The following is a 24,101-nucleotide window of genomic DNA, read 5'->3' as shown; positions in this document are numbered from 1 at the left end:
CCCCCTTCATCTTCTCTTGTGTCTACAATCATTCACTCACAAACCCTCTATTGTCCAAGCTGTCTAATTGTCCAACTCGTGTGTGTGTGTGTGTGTGTGTGTAATTGCTGTGTGGCGAACCTTCCAAGACCAGTAATTATTATTATTATTATTATTATGATTACTGTTATTATTATTATTATTATTATAGTCAGGTAAAATGAAAATGGGATTTTTGCGGTGGAAATCAACAGATCAGTACTGAAAAGCAGAGCTTTATTTTTAAAGGCTGAGCAAAATTCTTTGGTATTACGTGTCAATTTCAAATATATCAACATCAAGCGCAATGCTGTAACCCTTAAGCAAACAGGTCTGTGTAAACTCTCAATGCACAGGTCCATTCCTATACAGTAACACATGTGAAAGCCCATCTTATTCCTTTAAGACCCTCAATAGAAAATAATTCGCACCTATAATATTTGATCAGCAAATAAACATTTTTGTGCAAAATAGAACAGAGGAAAGTAATACCTTAGTAATACCATAATATGAACACTATCTCATGGCAAAAGGAAAAACATCAAATCAACCGGATGTTTGAGAGATTGGTGTGATTACAGAGTACCTTTCCTTGCCAGGCATGTTGGTTTTACAGTAAGGACCAGCACCTATACTGGTGTCATAAATGTTGTGAGGTATGAGGAGAATCATGTATTTTATTTTATTTTTTATATATTTTTTTTAAGCGTGTCCGCCCTAGGTGAACCTTTGCATGGGTAAAAAACAAAAATAAGAATAACGTGGAAAAGACAACATTGGTGCGCAGTCTGAGAATAAGGAAACTGCACATTTCCTGGTGGTGTGATCCCTGAGCCTTCCCCTGGTGGTGCAGACTCTGACGGTGAGTGTTTAGAGGAGCACACAGCGTCTCTTCGGGGTCTCCTTGGGCTGAGGACACAGCACCGCTCGGATGGCCTCGTCAAACACCGTCTTCAGGCCCCTCTGGGTGAGCGCCGAACACTCCAGGTACTTCACCGAGTCTAGAAAGGAGACACACACACACACACACAATCAGGGAAACGATGCATACCTAAAACCTTGAAATTGCACATATTACAGTGTTTGTCAAACAATGTCAACATGTCAATCAATGTTGTTCTGATTCACAATGGATTGACAGCAATCTAAACATGTATGCAGTATTGGTCAGAAAGAGAGAGCATGTTCAAGGGAGTCATCAGAGAGCAGAGAAACAATCACATCAGAATACTGTTCTCTCCCAGACAGCAAGCGGATGTGTAATGATTCTGGGCCATATATGGGCCGGAACTAAGCCACAAGGGCCAGATCTGGCCTGTATATGGCCCAGGTCCACTTGCTATCTGGGCTGTCAGTAGAGAGCATAGTACACATCGAGACTGTTCTCTTTTCAGCCTCATTAAACATTAAAAAGTGTCAAGTCACAGACAACCAATCAACCCCAGAGTCAATGTCATCACACACGGTCGTTCTAGTGAATATCAATCTAACTGAAATCACAGAATGAAGGATTCTTCAGAGATCTGGCAACCCACCCAGCAGCTCTACACTACTGGCAGTGCTGACTCTGGCAGTTCCAAGTGCTGCCTGCCCTCCATCTGTCCCTACTGTCTGGGAGAGTGGGCTGAGTTGGCAGGGAAAGGGACAAGACGTTTTCACACATGGCTGTTGGTCTAATTGATTAGGAATGGAATGAAAAGTGGCTAGTTTTATGCTTCGTTATATTTAATGACATTGTTATTGTCCCTTATAAAAAAACAGGCTCTCAAATCAAAAAGCCCAAATAGCTTTGATTACATGCCAATTCCACAAACGTATTACAGTTAATGTATGACAAAACAAAGACATTTTGAACATCTGGGTTTGGGAAAAACTTCTTGTTAATCAATGGTTTGTTCACAATCTGGGCTGCGTTTCTGTTACGGCTCCGCCTCCGCCTCGGCGCTCTCCAGCTCCCACCACCGTTCCCGCAGCACGCACGCCACGGCCTTCCACTTCAGCGCGCGCTCTGCGCGCCCTCCGACGTAATCACCCCCGCACACCTGAAGACGTTTCTGCTAAGCAGCTCCGAGGGCGCGGCTCACCTGCTGCCACTAATCATCCAATCACCTCCCCTATAAGAACCCAGTCTTCCCAACGTTCGTCGCCAGTTCTTCCCTAAGATTCCTTGTGGCAAGTTGTGGTTTTCTAAGTTCCCGTGCTAGCGGTTATTATAGTTGTTTTTTTCCGTGTTACTCATTCTACTATCCACTCCTCCAGATTCCAGTTTGTTTGCTGCTCTTTCCCTGGACTGACACACGGCTTCCCCGACCCATTCTCCCCGGACCTCGACCACGGCTTGGATTACGTTTTCTGGACATTGTTTGTTGATCGATTGACCCCTGCCTGAACTTGACTACCCTTTGCCTTGCCCTCTGTACCGTCGCTATTGTATTAAACCGTCCTCTGGGCTTGGAACTGTCCGTCTGTGTCCGTGGTCCTGCGTTTGGGTCAGCTAGCCAACCACCCCCCTTACAGTTTCCCAGTTACAAGGTACCTTGGCGATCTACGACGCTTCTAAAGGTATACTTTGGCGAAGGGACAGTTTTTCCTACGAGTGTTTCCCAAACTATCCTTTAGTGGCCATCTTAAGATGCATCGTAAGGTACATCATAAGGTAGATCGTTAGTGGAGCTGTCCCTTGTTGATTACATTTTCAAGCATTCTCATAATCATTTTGATTTTACCCCAATCTAATATTAACAAAAGGAATCTACTAAAGCACATCTGCTAATCTATTTAAGAGTCAAGGCGAGACCTTGTGATAGTTCCAATTCATACATAATAGTCTACAAAATATAAAATAAAGAGCATTTATTGGGACATATACGCCTAGTCTGGGACCACTTGAAAGCCCAGGAAAAAAATGATGATGGCTAATGATGATGATAGCTAAATAAGTGACTGATTTTGTTCAGCCGGTGTTCTGAAAAGTTGGCATATAGCCTACCTCCTCAGGATGACCTACCACCCATTCTGTTATGTTCAATTCATGGGAAGTGCGTCCTGTCAGGTAGGAAATGTTGATAGGCATGACAGGATGCTATCCAGGAATTGAACACAATATTGTTTTAATGCAACCATGATATATACACAAAGCACGAGTTGGCTGTGAGACACTAAATAGAAGTGGACCTTAATTAATGACCTGTGTCTACCCTACTATGGGTCTAGAAGGCCTCATTGGATTAATCAATTTGCCAAGATATCTGTCAGTATCCTACAGTAGCTATATACAGACAGCTAGAAAAGCCATGTCATCAAATTGCCCCTTTACATAAGAAAATATTGTTGTTGTTCACAGGTTGGATTATATTAGGCTATGGATAGTCCCTATATTTTATTTTGCTCAATAAAATGATAAACAACATTCCCATGATGTGTTATATAGGCTACAAAAACATTGTTTTCATCATTCATTTTCATAAAGTTTATTGTACACTAATGATGTAATTTGCGCATGTAGGGTAGATAGATGTGCGCCATATAGCAACTCTCCTTTTTAAAAGTATAATTTTGCTCTAATCGGGCTAAAACTATAACGGGATGAACAGAGCGCATCGCTAAGGGACAGCTTACTGTACGATGGGTTCAGACCGCCCTTAAGAAAGTATCCCTTGGGTAAGGTATAGCTTGGCTAAGGAGACTGGGAAACAGCACGTCAGCTCGAAGGAGAGCTTACGATGTATCTTCAGAAGGAACATCGTAAGCTCGATTTACGAAGTAGCTTGGGAAGAGCTGATAGCAAGTGGATCTGGGCCATATATGGGCCGGAACTAAGCCACAAGGGCCAGATCTGGCCTGTATATGGCCCAGATCCGCTTGCTATATGGGCTCCTTAGCCAAGGTATACTGATGCGCCACCTAGAGAGCGAGTTTACGACGTATTTTACGATGAACGTAGCGCTACGATGGCTCTGGGAAATGCAGCCCTGATCAGTTGTGGAGGTGAATGTGGCTACAGGAATGGCCTCAATAATTAATTGTAACAGCCCCCCCCCTCCCCTGGGCTGCTCAGAGACAGAGCCATACTTATATCTTTAGCCAGAGCAAGGCCTTGTGGGTAAGTGATGGGCGACAGCTTCTTCTCCTTGAGCTTCTCGATGGTCTCCTTCTCGTCCCTCAGATCCAGCTTGGTTCCCACGAGGATGATGGGAGTGGAAGGGCAGTGGTGCCGCACCTCGGGGGACCACTAGGGGGAGCAGTGGAGCACATACACACGCAGAAAGAGAGAGAGAGAGAGAGAGAGAGAGAGAAGCATTTAATGAATCTCCCAATTCTGGCCTACAGGTTTTAGAGACGTTACAACAGATTCAAAATAAAATAACATAAAGCATGCTGTATGACATAAATGAGAGATCGGTGCAGATTACTTCAAAGTCTCCAGTGGAAGTAGGTGTTTAAAGCATTTAGAAAAAAATAGAAGCCCACATATTTTTGATGATTACAGTAATGACTGCTTAAAGAAGCCAGTCACCTCAGTCTAATTTTGTCTGACCCTGCTTCTCAGAACTCTAACACAACAGCTTTTACTTGAGAATCGATATGACCCAAAGTTCACTGTTCTATTATATGTTTGCAGCAGTCATTGTTAGTCTCTCTCTTCTTTCAAATCAAGACTGAAGACTTTTCTTTTTGCCGCTGCTTTTTATTAAATCAAATAATTATTTATTCATACACTGCACTGTAACTTTTATTCCTGTATTTTATTTTTCCTGCATTTTGTTTTAAATGTTCTGAAAAGTACAAGAGAATGTTAGTAGAACGACTTGAGGGAGGAAGAGAAAGAAGGAAATGTGTGTTGGAAATGGAGAAGTTGGATTTTTGGTGCAAGGTGTGCCTAGTGACACAACAGTAGGCCACTGACAGCTGATGAGGTCCCTTGCTCAGAAAGGATGTTTGAGGCACTGGTGAAAAGCCAGCGAGCAACTATACAGAAGGACATTGTACGTACGTGAGTGGAGAGAGAAGGTTTCAGTATGTGATAAAGAAAAGAGTGTCCTTTTTCGCATTTCGTTTTTATGCTTTTATGTGTTGCCCTTTGTCTCGATGCTTTTAATGTCTCATGTAAAGCACTTTGAATTGCCTTGTTGCTGAAATGTGCTATTCAAATAAACTGCCTTGCTTTGCCTTGCCTCTAATGTTATACAGATCTCCTCAGCAAAGCCTCAGTACCTGTTAAGTGATGGTAAGAAATGTCAGTTCAAGGCTGGTCCTTTTCTGAGAGCGTGAACGCACAGCAGTGAGTACATGGATGGAATGGAATGCTTCGCATGGCAAGAAGCTATGATTCAATTGAATCCGACTCACTGGATGTAGGTTTTGGAGATGAGCCTTGTCATCAGGAGGCGGGCTCTCCGAATGGTAATGAGTGCAGCCCGATCTTTCACCCGCGCCGGCACGGCGTAAACGAGGTGTGGAGATAGGTCTGGTTATGTGAGACTAGATTCAATTAAACCCCGGGTTCTGCTGCCTGGTCTCTCCCTTGTGGAGGGTGACCCCCTGCCCTCTGTACTATACTTTCTGATCATCGAACCCTGAACACAGATCAAATAGTTGCGCGTGGGCGAGGGGGAGGGGCTCTGCTGTGCTCTACTCGCCTTGAGTGACATTAGCATTCAGTGTTAATCAGTCTTAAATGGCTGCTGTTAAACATTATTGAGATGATGAGCTCTGTGCTGAAGGTGAGGGGAACCCAGATAGCAAGCGGATCTGGGCCATATACAGGTCAGATCTGGCCCTTGTGGCTTAGTTCCGGCCCATATATGGCCCAGAATCATTACACATCCGGACGTTCTGGTGGGCGGAGACGTAAATTGGCCGACTCACAGCAACGAGCGGCTGAGCAAATCCAGCTCGAACAAATGATGGATTAACTTGATTATGTGAATCCCCTGCCCTGCTGAGGCTCCACACCCAGATAGCAAGCGGATGTGTAATGATTCTGGGCCATATATGGGCCGGAACGAAGCCACAAGGGCCAGATCTGGCCTGTATATGGCCCAGATCCGCTTGCTATCTGGGCACGGGAGAGGGCCAACCAAGTAATAAACTTAAAAGACACTTTAATATGCAAGTGCATACTGTAACCTCTGTGATAATGCTGCACTGAATGGGTAGATGACGTGTGTGTATGTGTTGAGAGGTGGTGATATAATTATATATATTTTTTTTTTTTTATTTGCTATTTTTTTAATTGCTCTTTTTACTAGCTTGTTCTAAACACAGTATGTAGTGAGCATTTGTCTACATGCATTTTCAGCTCATACTTATTTGAATATATCCCTCTTACACATTAATTAATTAATTAATTAATTAAGTTATTTATTTTTCACAGACTGTTGAAGGTGTTACACCTGCAGACATCAATCAATCAATCATGTTGGATTTATATAGCGCCCTTCATGATACCCAGAGCGCTTTACAGAGTCCAGTATTCATTCAGACACAGTCATACCGGTGGTGGTAAGCTACATCTGTAGCCACAGCTGCCCTGGGGCAGACTGACAGAAGTGTGGCTGCCAATCAGCGCCTACGGCCCCTCCGACCACCACCACACAACACCAACATTCATTCACATTCATACATCTATTTAAGGGGTTTTCCTGCTTTGCCATGTAGGCTACAACGCTGAAGAACGCCTTGTGACTAAAAAATGAAGAGCCGATGAAGTGAATGAATAATCTTGAATGGACATACTGTATCCGTGAGCGCTGGTATCTCTGCCACTAATACAGAAACCTTCCACCATGCACCCGGCAAGAGACTATTGTGTTGGAAAGTTTTTGAGTTGTGCTTACATCCTTTGTGAATAACCAGAGACAGCACAATACATTTCCATCTGCTTTTGACAGACAGCTGCCAAAGTGATGTGGACGGGTTTGCACTAGCATACTACTGTACATCCTGTACATCATGTTTCTGCCTCACATCGTCTGCCCACCTTTCCGCTCCCTTGAATAGACAGTAATTTATCACCTGGAGCCCTTCTAATATATCTCAATTTGCATTTGCAAGGGCTAATGTTGCCATGGAGACTCATTGGAAATATCGAAGTGAACAGGACCCACTTGAAAGAGAGGCAGAAACTACAACAGGGTTTCCTTCGAGAGAGAAGAGTCAAACATTTGGAATGTGAGCTGGTCAAACATTTGGAATGTGAGCTGGGCATGTGGGATTACCTTTCTTTGTAGCTAATCACAAATCAAAGACTGTGTAAACTTGTTTGTGCAAGCAGTCGAGATGCTAAGCGACACAAATTGGAATGGGATTAATGCTGGTCTCTCACATTTTTGCCAATATCAAGAACCAATCTCTATCCCCTCCATCTTACTTTGCTCACCTGAAATGTGTGCTGACCACCTGCGACAGGGAGTCTACCTGCCTCATCAACCCACCTGGGACACGTGTTATTTTGACAGCACATTTGTTAATCCCATTACCCCTCCACCAGTGCTGTCTACAAAGAAATCCATCCTCACCTCCTGCCGTAACAAGAAACCGACCTAAAGAATGCCTGAACAGAAAACGCACCAAGGACAGCTGAGTTGAGAGACGCAGAGCTAGTACAACATGTGGGTTTGCTCAACTCGTATTGTGAATACTGAATATATAATAGTGAGTGGGAGGAATTGGCTCCATTCTCTAGAAAGGTGTGGGTTAACTGAGAAGTTTTGCTTTGTTCCAGTCCTTGGGTTTTCAATGTTTAATTCACAGCTGACTGGCTGCAGTACAGTATGTGAAGAAGACGCCTGCTCATGTTGATGCAGTCATGGTCATGGAATGCTTTTGATGCAACCTCTTCGAATCACATTCTTTCACTAGTATCTTAGCTCCGTCTTTAGAAAAACAACTTCTGAATGATCATTATTGTGCTACCAAACATGAGCACTACAGACCCATCGTTAAGCCATTAATTGCTTAATTAGGTGCAATCAATAGCATTTCTGTAAGCATCTCCACATATATGAATGTAAAATATATGCGGTGTCCTGCAGCTTTTGGAATCTTGGAACCTTTATGATGGATCAGTGAACACCTGCGGTAATGGTGAACGGCACAGCGCCATCTGTGTTTTCGCGCTACTAACTACAGACGAAAACACTGGGGCAGATCAAACAGAATAGTTAACCATGGATGCGTTCTGTGTGTGTGTTGTATGTTTCATGAAAAGGCCAAAAGAGGAGCGTTTAACTCGCTGGAACCGCCGTGGAGATAAAACACACTGAGCTTCCATCCGCTCACCTTGGCTCTGACGTTCTCAAATGAGGCGGGGCTGACCAGAGAGAAGCAGATGAGGAACACGTCCTGGAGGGCGAGATAACAAGCTGGTCAGTGGTCAGGACATCGAGATATACAGTACTGCAGTGTGAGGAATATACATTACATTACATTTACATTACAGTGATTTAGCAGACACGTTTATCCAAAGCGACTAACAATAATTGCATTTAACGTAGGAAAAGCCAAAGTGCTACTACTTGCCAGAACTCTCAAGTGCATCTCCTTTCTAAAACAAGTGACTAAGAGCATAATCTAGTGCTGAAGGCAAAGTGCAAGAATAGCAATCTAAAATACAATAGGTGCTTAAAACCTATAAAGTACAGACCACATATTAGATAAACATATACAGTATTGGTGCAATGATGTACAGTATACTGTACAGTGTGTGTGCTTGTGTGCGTGTGTGTGCATGAGTGTGTGTGTGATGTTACCGTCTGAGGGTAGGACAGGGGTCGTAGTCGGTCGTAGTCCTCTTGTCCGGCTGTATCCCACAGGCCCAGGTTCACGGGCTTACTGTCCACCATAACATTGGCGGAGTAATTATCAAACCTGCAACACAAGGCTTTAAATTTTAGGGTCTGGTACAAGACAATAATTGGCACTGCACTTTATATGTATAATACTGTTTTCTGTTTAGTATGTGTATTAAAACGGTTTGTTACGTGTAAAAGCACTTAACGTATTACCATGTAATTTCATCGTGCTCGTGTGCAATGACAATAAAGCAACTTGAACTTGTACGATATTCGAATTACCAGTATTCTTTAAATGGGAATGAAAGTTTATAGCACTCACACTGTGGGGATGTACTCTCCAGGGAAGGCGTTGGTTGTGTAGCTGATGAGCAGACAAGTCTTCCCCACAGCGCTGAGAAGCAGAAGAGGAAATTAATGGTGGACCAACACACACGTGTGCAAGACATGTACACAGAGCCCACAGCTAATCAAACACTGCCCCACACACAAATACACTAGAAATTAAAACGCATGCACGCACGCACGCACACACGCGCGCGCGCACACACACACACACACACACACACACACACACACACATTCAGGTTATATACCAACATTGGTTCCCATTGTTGCCTATAATAAGAAACATTACACAGAGGAATGTTTTGGTACCTAGCCACACTACCTGTAGTCACAAAATCCCCTTCACTGACATTTTAATAGTATGTCATCACAATAGAACTTGGCTTTAGTCATTTGTTTTATTAAAAGCACCACAGCTAAAGAACCTTACTCTGACACACTACTGAATTAAAAGGTAGTTGACGTCTACAGTCTGTGGACCAATTACAGTACATTAAATACATGTACATGAACAATTCAAAACAGATGGGATTATTTCCAGACAGACCCACCTACTGTACATGCTAATGAGAAATGGGCTCTGCCTACAGGCTCCATGTCCCGGCTCTGAACCAGCTCCGACCGTGGGGGATAAAGATGTGCGTGCTGCAGGCTGAAATTCCAGAGCGAAGTGTCAGCTACCTGCGTGTACAGGCAGGAGGGAAGGAATGCTAAAGAGCATTATCCCAGAAGCAGGCTTTCAGAGAAGCAGGACTAGAATGTGACACTAGAAAGACTCCATGAGCCTCTCCAGAGATATTTTACCATCCGATCTGAACATCGTTACGCTCTGTAGGTCGGTGTCGAAGAGGTCACTCACAGGGTGCGAGCAGCCCGGCCAGAGCCAGCGACAGGCTGACCGCCGTGAGTTTCAACCGGGCGAGCGCGTGTATGTGAAAAGTACACGAGAGAAAGAGCGAGCGAGCTCCAGTCCAGGTGGACCGGGCCCTTACCAGGTTCTGCTGATGACCACCCATTCAGCAGGGTACCTGGGGCCCCCCTGGGATGCGCAACATGGATCCACTCATCCCACTGCAAGATAGCCCACAACGACGGAGCCCAGGACCCCCAGACAGAGGCTCCGCCCGCGGCCGGCCCCTTCTGTAACCATCGTACTCTCGTCTGTGTCACGTTCAGCAGTTCCACCCGTGTTCAGGGCTCGCCCGAGGCGGGATTTGAACTCACGTTCGACAATCTCCCGCTTGTGAGGTGCTTGACACGCTGACGGTCGCGCCAATAGAGACGTCCCTCTTGGAGGGACTGTCAGCGCTCCTTTTGAGGAGTGAGTTTCACCAGATAATCCATGTTTCACTCAGTTACACCTCCTCACCTTCTGCCTCCTGATCATGTGACAGGGAGGTACGTGTGTGAGGTCATGGGTACCGAGTGTTGAACCAGCATCCATGACTCGGTCAGAGCAGGTGAATTTGACTGACGAGATCAGAGAGGAGGGCGCTGAGTTCCATGGCTTCAACCCTGATGATCAGGGAATTTCTGCCTGGTCCAGGAGTCTGTTTGGTTCATGGGGAGCATGCATTGCACATTCTGTGCTCTGATGTTGGTGATAATAATCATTGTGCTTGTTTCAAGCATAATTTGTTCACTGTACGAAACTAATTACTAACCTCACCATGGTCTTTCACAATGCATCTGTTAGAGGAAGACAGTTCAGATGAGGATGAAGATGACTGTACTGATGTGCTAAGAATTGCTACCAGCTCATATGTATGATTATTTACGAGCTTATGCAAACAAAGGAAAAGGGTTTAAAAGAAGTAGAAGTTTAAAGATTGAAAAGGTATACATGCTTGCTGAAATCAAGTTAATCAGTCATATTTTCATTTTCATTGTTTTCTTTTTGTGACACAATGCTGTATTCATATCATGATCTGAGAAATGTGTGGCCTTGAATATTTTTTGCCTTTTGATGACGCTTGTTTACGTTCCTGTATAAATGTGATCTGAAGAGCTCTTCAAAGAGATCTTTTACATTGACTCTGCATGCTGTATTGTCTCTCTCCTTGCAAGTACAATCAAGACAGTTTTATACTTGAAGCCACAAAGAGTGAAGCCTGAGTTTGCTTCCACATTAGCAGTGGCATTGAAGCGATGGAAGCAACGGACAGAAGTTAGAGTGAGTGTCCATGTGCATGTTGTCTATCCATGCCACTCTGAGTCAAACACACATGCTGATGGCTGATGGCCCTATTTGAAGCATCTCTCCTAGTGATCTGAGTCAGAGGAGAGTGTGTGTGTGGGGGGGGCGATCTCAAGATCCTCCTACTCTCCAACTGCTCTACAGGCCTCTCTGTCTCTCTCTCTCTCCTCTCTTCCTACAGTACCATATGGAGCCCCTACACACAGATGGACCAGAGACCAGGGGCGGTGTATGTGACCCCTCAAGTTCGCAGACATAGTTGTCTGAGCATGCAATGCTTGGCCACACCAAAAATTACAGTATAGACCTACAGTAGGCTTATTCTAAAACTTGACATCTACGTCTAGAGGAGATGTAATGGGAATGGTACATTAGAATCCAATCTAAATTCAACACGCATGATGGATTTGTTGGCCTAAATTGTCTGTGTTCCTATGAAAATATGTCAAAGGGATAAATAAACCTAAAATAAGCCCACGGTGCATCGTGTGCTACAGTGTGACCCTGTTAAAGCTGCCGCACCACAGTGCCTCTACTGTACATCTCAATGTCTTTGATCTCCCCCATTAATCTTTAAGCTCCTGTCTGTCTCTCCACTGCTTGGCCTACTCTGCATGGGGTTGTCTTTGGGGGGGGGCTTTGCAGGAAGTAGGTTGGTGAAAACACAGCAGGAGACCCTATTTGAAGTATCTCTCCTCGATACCGATTTCTTCTCTCCTCGTTTTTACTCTCTCCGTCGTTTTCTCCATCTCCAGTAACAGTCTGCTCTACACCCACACTGCACAGTTGCAGCTAAGGCAACGGGGCGTGATTGTGTGCCTGATTGCGTTTCACACGAATGTCACTGCCAAACCATCAACCAACCAGCAGCAATCAGACAGGTCTATTTCTGAAAATAATGCATACTGCATTTGAACTAGGTGCCATGAACTAGGTGTTTGTCACCTACCCCCCACCGCTAACAATGTTGAGCACTACTTCAAGCATCCTGCACCATGCTGGGGCATATTACCTCATCTAGCTACAATAGTTGCCTCAATTTGGATATAAATTAATAAGTGTAATAAGTGTGCGACTATTCAGAGCTAAGATGGCCCTGCTTGAATTTCTAGAGTAAGGCACAATAGGGCCACAGAGACTGGCTTTTGAAAAAATGGAAGGTAATTTCTTGTGGCACTTTGAAAAGCAGCTTATACTCTGTGATTCTAAAACAGGTCACAGATACAGTTCAGTTTTCAAAGGAATTAAATGTATTTTATCACCTGTGATTGACAGACGGTGGGTGTCAAAAGCTTGCCTAGAACCTGAGAGGCTGTTTTTACAGGGAACTATTGACCAAAGAGGAAATAGACTGAAAGGCTGGTGTAAAAAAAGGAAGTAAAAGAGGAACCTGTTTTTATCAAAGAAATATTTGTTTCTTTTCATCAAAGAAAGAAAGGGAAAATATGAATTCTCTGCTGTCCCAGCAGGCAGATGTGTTTGAGCTCGGTTTATTTATCACTACTATCATACTCTAAATCAACCTCCATCTCCTCCTCCACCCACGGATCACCCATTCTCTCAGGATCCATTTTGTGATAAATCTTGCAAAGGCACTTCCTGCTTTCTGATGTACAGCCTTGCTACAGTTTCCTCTTTTAGGTTAACCTACTAGGGCTGTCAAACGTCCACCGAATTAACAAAAAACATCAAATCTGACGTTTAATCTGCATCAGGTGTGGGTTCATTACCCGCAGTCTGTTAATGACAAAAGATAGCTCTGCAGAGGTAATTGCCTGGGGGCATAACTGAGATTGTTCAGCAGTAGCATACAGGGAATTCAAGCCCATGGATGACCCGAGGCACTGCGAAATATGTTTTGAATGAAAGTAACTACTCACAAAACTAAGACAGAGACTAATTCTTGGTGGACATTATAGAGCACCCTCAAATCCCAACCTCTCAACCCTTCTAACTGAATATGAACTTGACGCTCTAGATCAGACCGTGGTGCGTGCGGCTTAGAAAAGTAAAGAAACTTCTTTCACGAACTTACCCATCCCCAACCACCACACATTTGATCGCTTGCATTCTCCAAGTGCTGATTAAATATCTTTCTGTTAGTTAAGTTACAACTACAGACAAGAGCAATTTACAGGAAACAAATTTGCCTCCCTTTATCTTCCAAGTTCCTATACGCCCGTCTCTAGCGCGCTCTCTCTGGTGCTGAGCGCGTGAGTTCTTTTCCTGTGCAGACTCGTCTGTCCCCCGAGTAGGCTACGGCATCACCACAGACAGACAAACAGGAAGTAAGAAGAATAGACTAACTTAATTATCTATTAAGAATAATTGAATTTACTTGAAAATATACATGGTAAGATATATGCTACATCTCAGGTTGCGGCTTATCCACTTTATTTTTGTATCTCCTGTTCGAGCAGATAAAATAAGCCGATGTAAGATCTATACAATCTTTGCTGTCCACTATAATGAGCTACACTTGAGCTGAACGCTCACTAGATGGGGCCAAATATTAAGAATCCTCGAGGCCCTGTCAGTTTCACCTCTGTCTGTTCTGTCAGCGAGGTACAGCAGCTGTTGGCCACACACTATCTGGAATTGTCAAGATACAGTAGGTATAAAAAGTCAGCAAGGACTTTTTTGTCCAGTGACACACACACACACACACACACACACACACACACACACACACACACGCACACACACACACACACACACACACACACACACACACACACACACACTCTCTCTCTCTCTGTGCTGACAAGTCAGACGCATGATGCACAGAGGCACAAAAAAAATATTTGTCATATGTCATGTCATAATTTGCCCCATCGGAATGAATAAGTGGGTTTGAGTGGCATTGTTCTGAAATGGCCAGGAACCTGTCATCCTGTCATCACAGGAAGCTCCTCTGCTCTACTTTGACTCTAACACATGTTTCCTGTTTAGGCTCAGTCTCTCTCAACACCAACAACATGGGCTGCCGGAGAAAAGACAGCTTCCTCTGGGGGAAAGGTACTATTTTATAACCTTATTATCAAAGCATTTCACACATCATTGACAGACTAAACATGTTATCAGTGTAAAACTTTTTGTTTCGTTTAAAAAAAAAAGAAGTATTTATCTGATAATGAATGTGTTAGTCTTGTAGCAGCGAACTGTGTCCCTAGCCAGAGTGAACTTTGGGGCTAATGTTTTCTAAGATTTAGACTAGACACATGAAATACTACACTGTATTCAGTTGTTAGGTCAGTAACATCTTGTGCTCAGATAAGTGATTAGAATAGCTCAGTGTCAGTATCTTTATAAAGTTGTATAACTGCATGGGCACTTGTTACTGATTGTCAAGTAATGTTCAGAAATACACACACACCTCCTGTTCATAAATGTGCACAGCGTGTGAGATGTACAGAGAGTGAGATGCACTTAAGTAAAGAAAATTGGATCATGATTGTCCAAATGGTATATATGTACTGCATGAGACTATCTGGTAAAGTGGAAGGAGAAGTTAAGTGGCTATTTTTAACTGAGTGCTGAGAAATACAGCTGGGTAATAATAATAATAAATGAAAAAAAACACTGAGTTTGTGGGAGGTTTTTCCAAGTCAATGTACTGGCTTCTCTGAATACTGTATCTCCAGACAGAAGTGCGAAGGCAGCTGTCAGGGCCGGCCCGAGGCATAGGCGAAATAGGCGGTCGCCTAGGGCGCCAAATGGCCAAGGGGCGCCTGGCCAAGGAGCACCAAAAAAAAAAAAAAAAAAATTATTTTTTATTTTTATTAAAATAATTTCATTCCGTAATCCCTACTGTCTCTATTACGCTTCGCAATGCGGTGCGGCGCCTCCGCCCAGCGCCGGGCGCCTCCCCCGCTAACAAATCGCGCAGCAGCACCCCCCCCCCCCCCGTCAACAAATCGCGCAGCAACACCCCCCCCCCCCCCCCCCCGTCCCCCGTCAGCAAAACGAAACTGAAGGTGTTCCATAATCTCGCCTAGAGCTGCTGAAATGCTAGGGCCGGCCCTGGCAGCTGTGTATACAGTCCATAGAATATTGTTTTTAGGTGCTTCATCAACGTGTCAAACTGTATATGTGTGTGAACAAGTGTCTGTCTGACCCACAGCCCCGTTACTGGAGAAGCGTCAGATTGATACCATGAAGATCCAGGTAGGCTACAGTGGCTAATCCTCTCAGCTAACCTTCCGCTTGTATGGGGCTGAGCTTCACCGAAAGTATAATTCCAGAGAATGGACCATCAATCAGTCAATCAATTAGTGATATCAATTGATTGATTAATTATATATCTGATTAGACTCTTTGGTTAGACACAACCCAGTACCCAAGGGACATTTTCATTCACATTTGTTATTATGACAACCTAAAAGTTTCCAGTTGTGTGTGAATGGACGGTACCTATTGTGTGTCAAGAGTTTGAGTCACATGCCAGATGCAGCTGTAATATTAACATTTTGTCATCTCATCCTACTATCTTCGTCACTTCCCATTTCTTCAGGGGCTGAGGTCGGACACAGAGAACGTCACGACGGAAATAGAGAACATGGATGAGCTGAAGTAAGTTTGGTTGCTGTGGTTATGGTGTCTGACGCTCAGAATATTATACTCCAGAGATATTTGTTGCCCCCCCCCCCCCCTTTTAACAGTATATTGTATTTTATATATTGCACTGTATTCAGTTTGCACTGTATTTTGTGTTTGCACTGTGTTTTGTACTGCATTTGCACTGTCCTGTCCTGTCCTGCACCCTGTCCTACTGTATGTCGCCTGCAACAGTGTATACCGTTACCCTAGACAAAGTCCTAGTATGTGTGAATCACATACATGGCCAATAAATCAGATCCTGAACCTTGAATCTTCTGATGTTAGGAAATATTGTGAAGAAATGTGCCATTGGTTTTAGTCACTCTTGGCCAGTTGGTCTCGTCCTTACCTGGAGAGCTACTGTACTGTACAGTAGCTACAGTGAGAGTTCTCTCTCAAGTGTAGCGCGTCGTCAGTCCCATCCAGAGGTAAGACTGCAGAGGACTGCTGCTATCACCCTTTAATTAACGCACATCACCCCTCTCCCAGTCTGATTATCATCGCTGTAGGTTCAGACAAGTGAGAATTCTAAGTCTATTCTCAGTTCACACACACAAACACACACACACACACACACACACACACACACACACACACACACACACACACAAAGGCCCTGATCCTAACCATCTGTCCTGTATAGCCTCAGGAGAGTGAGAAGGTGGAGGAGGCACCTGTGGCCACCTCCTTCACGTAAGCGTCTGCGACATTTACTGTGTAACTTGTGGCTTTAGGTTCAGCTAGTGGAACATGTTAAACCTCATACTTTATACCCGTAACGGCCTGTTCCTGGAAGGACCACCACAGCAGTCTGCATCTCAACATCACTGAGTGCCACGTCACCTCTGATATAGGCTACATTAACAGCCAGAGCATTAACACTCATCAAAAACACCCAACAATGGCATTAACCTCTATCACTGTTTTGTCTCTCCACAGTAAAAATGTTGTGAGGAACAAGAGGTTCTTGTGTGGGAAGAAGAAATTCAACATGGACCCTAAAAAGGTGAGTTTTACCTCGGTAACGGAGGTCGTGTTCACTGGCGGAAGCCTGCAAGAGCTGAGGAGTTCAACCGCAGTGTGACAGCCAAGTTTCTCGGGAAGATGAGCGGAAGCTACGAGAGTGACGTGACTGATCTCTGCAAAACTGCGCGCGGTGCAAAAGGCGTAGTGTGAGGGGGAGGTGAAGAATGAGAGACGGGCCACATCCTGTTATCTGAAGTAGGCTAGAGCAGATTTCGTGAAGCTCACGCTCCTGCTCAACCCACAGTAACCGACCACTGAAATCCACCCTGAGAGAGGTCGAACCCTCGGAACAAAGCCCCTGTGTTCATGACCACCCTGCACGTAAGCCTGATATGTGAAAGTGCAGCGAAAACACAATGTGCTGTAGCCTATGTCGATGAATGTGAGCTCGGAGGTCAGCAGAAGACACATTTCAGGGGGGGGGGGGGGGGGGGAATAATAGCACATACAGACAATAAACGAGTTGGATCGTATTGCATTGAAACACTGTTACATTTGCGTGTATCTCGAGTGCACCACTGTTCATCATGTATGTGTCACATCTGGGGCCTCATTTATCATTGTGGATACACCCTTTTTCATTTACAGTAGGCTACACCAGATATTTGCACTTGCTTTTCTGAGCAAATAATGTAACGTATCATGACAAAACTCGATGGGAAATATTGTGTATATATCACATTATTTGCGGAGAAAAGCACATCAGGTGTAAATGAAAAAGGGTGTATCCACAATGATAAATGAGGCCCCTGGACTCTATCCCCTTATAACCCCCCTCCCCCGCCTCTCTCATCTGCAGGGCATTCGCTACCTTGTGGACCACGGCCTGTTAGATTGGACGCCAGAGGAGGTGGCGGAGTTCCTGTACAAGGAGGAAGGCCTCAACAAGACGGCCATAGGGGACTTCCTGGGGGAGAGGTACGGTAGCTTTGCTCAGGAATACAAACGTACTTGACCCGACGACACCGACAACAAAAGGGTGGTCACGGTGATCATCGTTTGTAGTTGACTGTTATTACGGGCTATTATGGTTTATTTGAGTGTCAATTCCAACCATGACAATTGTGTTGTTGTTTGTATATATCTTCAGGGAGGACATGCACCTTCAGGTCCTCAAAGCCTTTGTAGACCTTCACGAGTTCTCCGACCTCAACCTGGTGCAGGCGTTGAGGTTAGTTCTGCGCTCGTCTCACACAGGCCCTCCTGCCGCCGTGCATCTTTGCGACGGCCGTGTTGACATCCTGGTAGAGATGTCACTCCTCTATAGATTTCGTTTGACTGTGTTCGCGTGTCTCCGTGTCGGTGGCGGTGACAGGCAGTTCCTGTGGAGCTTCCGTCTCCCCGGCGAGGCCCAGAAGATTGACAGGATGATGGAGGCGTTCGCCGCTCGCTACTGCGATTGCAACACAGGGGTCTTCCAGTCAACAGGTACAAGCAGCCGCTTCATATATAAAAATAAAAAAACGCACACTCGGGTCCAGATGCAAAAAAGGTTTAGCGGGAAACATTTCTGACGTAGCCTTTGTCACAGTCTTGGCTAGCAGTCAAGCAGCAGCAACCTCCCACGTCTGTCAGAATGTCAGGCATGTTCACAGAGATTACATTCATTTCAATGCAGGGTTCATTTACTGCGTCCTGCAGGTAGGTAATACTGTGCTCTTGGATTTATAAGGCGGATTATGACTCAGAACTGAAATGCTGAAAATATCTAATACTGTTAATATGTGTGTGTTGGTACTGTACATCCAGACACCTGTTACATCCTGTCCTTCGCCATCATCATGCTGAACACCAGCCTTCACAACCCCAACGTGAAGGACAAGCCCAGCCTGGAGCGCTTTGTCTCCATGAATCGCGGCATCAACAATGGAGGAGACCTTCCCAGGGAACTGCTCACGGTCAGGGTCTCTCCTCTTCAACACCCTCTCTTTGTCTCTCTCTCTCTCACACACAAATACAGTACACACACACACACACATAGGCACACAGGCACACACGCACACACACACACACACACACACACACACACACACACATAGGCACACAGGCACACACGCAGACACACACACACACACACACACACACACACACACATAGGCACACAGGCACACACGCAGACACACACACACACACACACACACACACACACACACACACACACACACACACACACACACACATACACACACACACATTTCTTGTTTTTAATTGTCATGGTGCCCATATCTTAAACCAACGTGAAACAAATGTGAATTGCTTATAAACCGGTTCAGAGAGATGGAATCTGTTATTTTCAGCCTGGTTTGTACTGGTTGACAGCTCTGTTATGTTTTAGCCACCTGTGCTGGCAACTGTTCTTCTGCACCTGTTTGGCAAGACAGTGAATAGGAGAACAGGACATATCGCTTGGCTCAAGCGATATGTCCCCGGGCCCTGGCTACTGGGGAAGGAAAGCATGCTGTTTATATCGCTGGCCCATTACCTATGCCGTAATGTCAAATGTATTTTTAAACTCACAATTCTACCTCATTATCGCCTCCAGAAATTGTATGAGAGCATTCGCAACGAGCCGTTCAAAATCCCAGAGGATGATGGGAATGATCTCACGCACACTTTCTTCAACCCAGACAGAGAGGGCTGGCTGCGAAAAATGGGTGAGATTATCTGTCATCATTCACTGACAGTTTGGTTCGAGTCTTTTGTAGTGCTACTTTTTTCCCCCCTGGCAATGGGAGCTGAAGTGAACAAAGGCTGGTGGTGTGTGGGCGATACAGATTGCGTGGAGAATGTCAGAGAGTTCCCTCCACACCGCAAAATGCTCACTTGATGAAACAAGTCTTTCTTCACCGCAGGGGGCAGAGTGAAAACGTGGAAAAGACGATGGTTTATTCTGACGGACGGCTGCCTGTACTACTTCCAGTACACCACGGTGAGTATATCTCTACAGGCACCGACGGAGCTGGAAAAAGCAAAGCGTTAAAATACAGTATGTTGAATACAGGATGCTAAATTCGATTCTCATCCCCCTCCCTGCCTTCATCCTCCATCTCCCCTCTTTTCTAGGACAAAGACCCTATAGGGATCATTCCTCTTGAGAACCTATGTGTGAGAGAAGTAGAAGAGACAAGACAGGTAAAGCACATGCCTCTACAGTAGCTCTGCCATAGTGGTTCTGCCCATAAGGAAATACACAGACAATCTCTGTATCTTCATTATCTGTCACGGCATGAGTCACTGATTCATTTCTGAGAGAGGAACACACATGAACACAATGAGTAATTGGACCATTTTGACATTTGTACTGATTGACAAAGTACATGATCACACGTCATGATTATCTGTGTCTGCGTTGGGCGTTTTGAATGTGTGTCCTTGTGTGTTTGTGTGTGTGTGTGTGTGTGTGTGTGTGTGTGTGTGTGTGTGTGAGCAGTATTGTCTAGAGATCTATAGCCCCAAAGGGCAGAAGATCAAGGCGTGTAAAACGGTTAATGGAGGCAGGGTGGTGGAGGGGAAACATCAGTCCTACAGGATGAAGGCTGCTACCGCAGACGAGCGAGATGACTGGATAAAGTCTATCAGGTCAGAATGCAACCTTAGAACACGTGGAGGGTTAGGGACCCCTCCCTGTCAATCTAGTCAGTTCAGGATTTGATGCAAACATCCAATATATTGGATGTTTGGATCAATATATTATTTCTTGAAAAATATATTTTTAATCTTTGATCAAATTAAGGTCTCATATAGCAATTTCTATTCAATTCCTGGGCTGACAAAGTAGAGGCCTATAATACCAGTTGAAGCTGTCAATCAACAGGATAACGTGACATGGTGTTTACCTTTATTGATCTCAACCTCAATCTCCTCAGAGTCAGCATCACCAAGGACCCCTTCTATGACCTGGTGACGATGCGAAAGAGGAAAGTCATCAACAACTCCCCAGAGGACTGAGACAAGGGCATTATGGGAAAACAGCCCTGCTAAGTTCTAGAGCCTCCCTCTACAGAGACATGAAATGTCTGCTGGGAGACTAACTCATACAAACTGAACTGGAACTGAATTCTGCCAGTATAGTGTAATACTTTACCACTGTGTTACCCTCTTTTAGCCTTACGAGACAAAAGGAGAAGTGCAACTTGCATGTGGTTTACAGTATGAAGACAAACCAGAAACTCCGCTCAACCTCACAGTGTATTATTATATTATTCATGAGGCGAGCAGAAGTCACACAGCTTTCTAAAGTAAAAAAATATTTTTTTGTGAATACTTCTTAGAGACAAGCATGTGGGTCAGAATGAACTGTGCTGAAAATTAATCAGGAGGCAACAAATTGTAGCATTTTGTTTGATACTGTTTGTTCGTTTTTTTCCTTTTTAACTCAAATGACAATCTTGATAAGAATGTACGGGTTCAAACTGGCTTGAGTTCATATGGTGAAATGGAATTTTTAATTTTCACATCAGCAATTTCACTTCCACATGAACCCCTGCACCAAAATGGAATTTCCTTCTACTGACCTGTAACATACAGTACCAGTATTGCATTGACCCATGGTGTGCACTCTGTATAGTAGCAGCTAAACTTATACATGTATAATTTATAAATGAGAAATACTATACAGCTTTATTGGTTCGTGATATGAACCCATTGCCATTTTGAGATCACGAAAAATTATATTGTAGCATCGTTACTCCATAAATCCATTGTATTGAATATGCTTTGTGTACATGTAAATATATCTATGGAATTAAATTACATTTTGGGAATGCCTTTTGTACATATTATATAATTAGAGTCTATAAATGACTCATAGTTGTCCTTATATGTCTACAGTGTTGAAAAAAGACAACTTTTGTACTGAATAAACGTTTTGTCTGAATATCAATATGTGTGTACTTCATAAACCTTCAGTCCAACCTTTTGAGGGACGATCGGGACCATGAACACATCCTCCAGCAGGTGGCGCCAGGTTACCTTCGATGCTGGTCGCCAGGTTCCAGAAAACTAAAGGAAGAACTTAACACCCTGTGCATCCAGTTATTTTTTCCATTCCTTCAGGGATGTCTGGTGTGGTCAAGCACTTTGTTATGTGTGTTTTAAACAATGATGTGCAGGTATTATGTATCTGTGTAAATACTAATATTACAGAGAGGAGAGCTGATGTATTTGTACTGAGCTGAACAGTGCACCTGTGGTGTTTTAAGTAACATGATATCTGCTGTCTTCCTGTGCACAAGTTCCTGTGTGTTTGAATTTGTGTGCGGCAGTTTGTGTGTGTGTGTGTGTGTGTGTGTGTGTGTGTGTGTGTGTGCGTATGTGTGTACTGTTTGTGAATGTGTGCGAGTGTGCGTGTTGGTGATATGTACGTATGTATGTGTGTCTACTCTGAGGTTAGTTATCTCTGCAGATCTAGATGAGAGAAAAAGCAAGAGAAGGGAGTTGAGAGCGAGACACTGAAATGCCCCTAAAACACTAGCTATCCATAACAGATACACTAGCTGTCCATCATAGATACAACACTAGCTATCCATAACAGATACACTAGCTATCCATCACAGATACAACACTAGCTATCAATCACAGATACAACACTAGCTATCCATACAACACTAGCTATCAATCACAGATATAACACTAGCTATCCATCACAGATACAACACTAGCTATCCATCACAGATACAACACTAGCTATCCATCACAGATACAACACTAGCTATCCATCACAGATGAACAGTGCGTCGGTATTAACCATTTAATTACACAAGGGTGTAATCCAGAGGCATACTCACTGACCTTCATCTCTCTATTGGCATGTTCTTATACATGTTACATCAACCATGTACTTGTTACATCATGTTACAGTACATCAAGGTCAGACATTTGTGTTGTTACTTTTTCCCTACACTCTTCAAAGGAACACATCAAACAAATCTAAATGTTCAAACGGCCTAGGTGCTTTTCACAGAAGCAGATTTTTCTCTTCAAACAAGGGTGGGAGGAACACACTGATCCACCCATCGAAAACAAACTTTATTCTACATTCATATCTGCAGCCAGAAGAGCTGGAACCACGTCAGCACTTCTGCAGCATAGAAGCAGAGTGGAGTGAATGGAGGTCAGCCAGCCAGCCCTGTCGACAAGACGAATGTTGAGAAATGTGGGCATGTTTGCACAAGGGATCATACAGAATTAGAACAGTGAAGCGAAATAAGTACATTTTTACAAAAATAGAGTTTTACCATGAATGAGAGATAAAAATGACTGAAGACAGTGAACTTTTTCTTTGTTTTGTTTATTTTTTTAAAATCTTGTGCTGAAATTTTCACATTGGTTGGCATACCCCAAGTCCTCACGTTAGAATTTCTGTGCACATGTTCATTCATGTTACTTTATGAATTGTTACTCTGTTTTCAAGGTTTCTATAAAAGTCAAAGTGCAAAATACAACCTGTATCTGAAAACCTCTAGAGGAATTACAGACACTCGGTAGTCATGGTGAACAAGGCTGTGGACTGGTACAGTATGTTACAGTACCATAGGAACCGCCTGACCTGTCGACAACATGCATTATTCACGCATTCTATAACACACTCCAGTGGATTAGACACACAATCCATGACTAAAGTGTCCTTGGTAAGCTAATACTCCACCACTCCCTCACTGGGTGAGAGCGCAGCTGATCACTTTTCCTTTCTCCATAGTAACCCGCTGGACAGGTGTGGACACGGTCCACTTGGGACATACAGTATTTGATATGAAACGCACAACGAGGTGTCCTCATCGTGCGTCGGCTTCTAACGTTCGTCTTTTACCTGCGCCTAATAAAACGGCTTGTAATTCCCCGTGTGCTCCAGCGACTCCTCCTCTACCACACGCTGTATCACACTGAGACAAAAACGATGCCTTTGTAATGACAGACCTGCTGAGGCCCCCAAATCATTTCATAAAACCGTATCAATCAGTCAAAGTGGTACAAACATTGCGTCTTGTAAAGGCGACGACATTGATATTTTCACAACGTGTAATGGATGGGATGGTGTCTGTATTGCTGCTGTACTGGGTGCTGTACTGGGTGCTGCTCTTGCAAAAGTAGTGGGTGTCACTCGGTGACAATGGCGGTAA

At 44.1% G+C, this 24,101-nt stretch overlaps 2 protein-coding genes across 2 annotated transcripts; one reads left to right on the top strand and one right to left on the bottom strand.

Moving 5' to 3' along the window:
- Positions 1–365: 365 nt before the first annotated feature.
- Positions 366–13,533, bottom strand: rac2 (Rac family small GTPase 2). Its single transcript, XM_084437621.1, has 6 exons — positions 13,394–13,533; positions 9,136–9,207; positions 8,772–8,889; positions 8,302–8,364; positions 4,090–4,249; positions 366–1,019 (listed from the first exon to the last, which is right to left on the bottom strand). Exons 1-6 carry the CDS (start codon positions 13,426–13,428, stop codon positions 889–891), a joined length of 579 nt encoding a protein of 192 aa, XP_084293747.1. The 5' UTR covers positions 13,429–13,533; the 3' UTR covers positions 366–888.
- An 816-nt stretch (positions 13,534–14,349) lies between these two features.
- Positions 14,350–20,976, top strand: cyth4a (cytohesin 4a). Its single transcript, XM_084437614.1, has 13 exons — positions 14,350–14,376; positions 15,482–15,525; positions 15,872–15,930; positions 16,897–16,963; positions 17,783–17,901; positions 18,074–18,154; positions 18,299–18,411; positions 18,733–18,881; positions 19,526–19,637; positions 19,836–19,912; positions 20,047–20,115; positions 20,411–20,562; positions 20,850–20,976. The coding sequence occupies exons 2-13, from the start codon at positions 15,514–15,516 to the stop codon at positions 20,929–20,931; spliced, it is 1,092 nt and encodes a 363-aa protein (XP_084293740.1). The 5' UTR covers positions 14,350–14,376; positions 15,482–15,513; the 3' UTR covers positions 20,932–20,976.
- Positions 20,977–24,101: the final 3,125 nt, after the last annotated feature.

The sequence above is a fragment of the Borostomias antarcticus genome (assembly GCF_949987555.1).
Source record: "Borostomias antarcticus genome assembly, chromosome: 5".
NCBI lineage: Eukaryota > Metazoa > Chordata > Actinopteri > Stomiiformes > Stomiidae > Borostomias > Borostomias antarcticus.
Note: the sequence above shows the minus strand (reverse complement) of the source record. Positions and strands in the feature narration are given on the sequence as shown.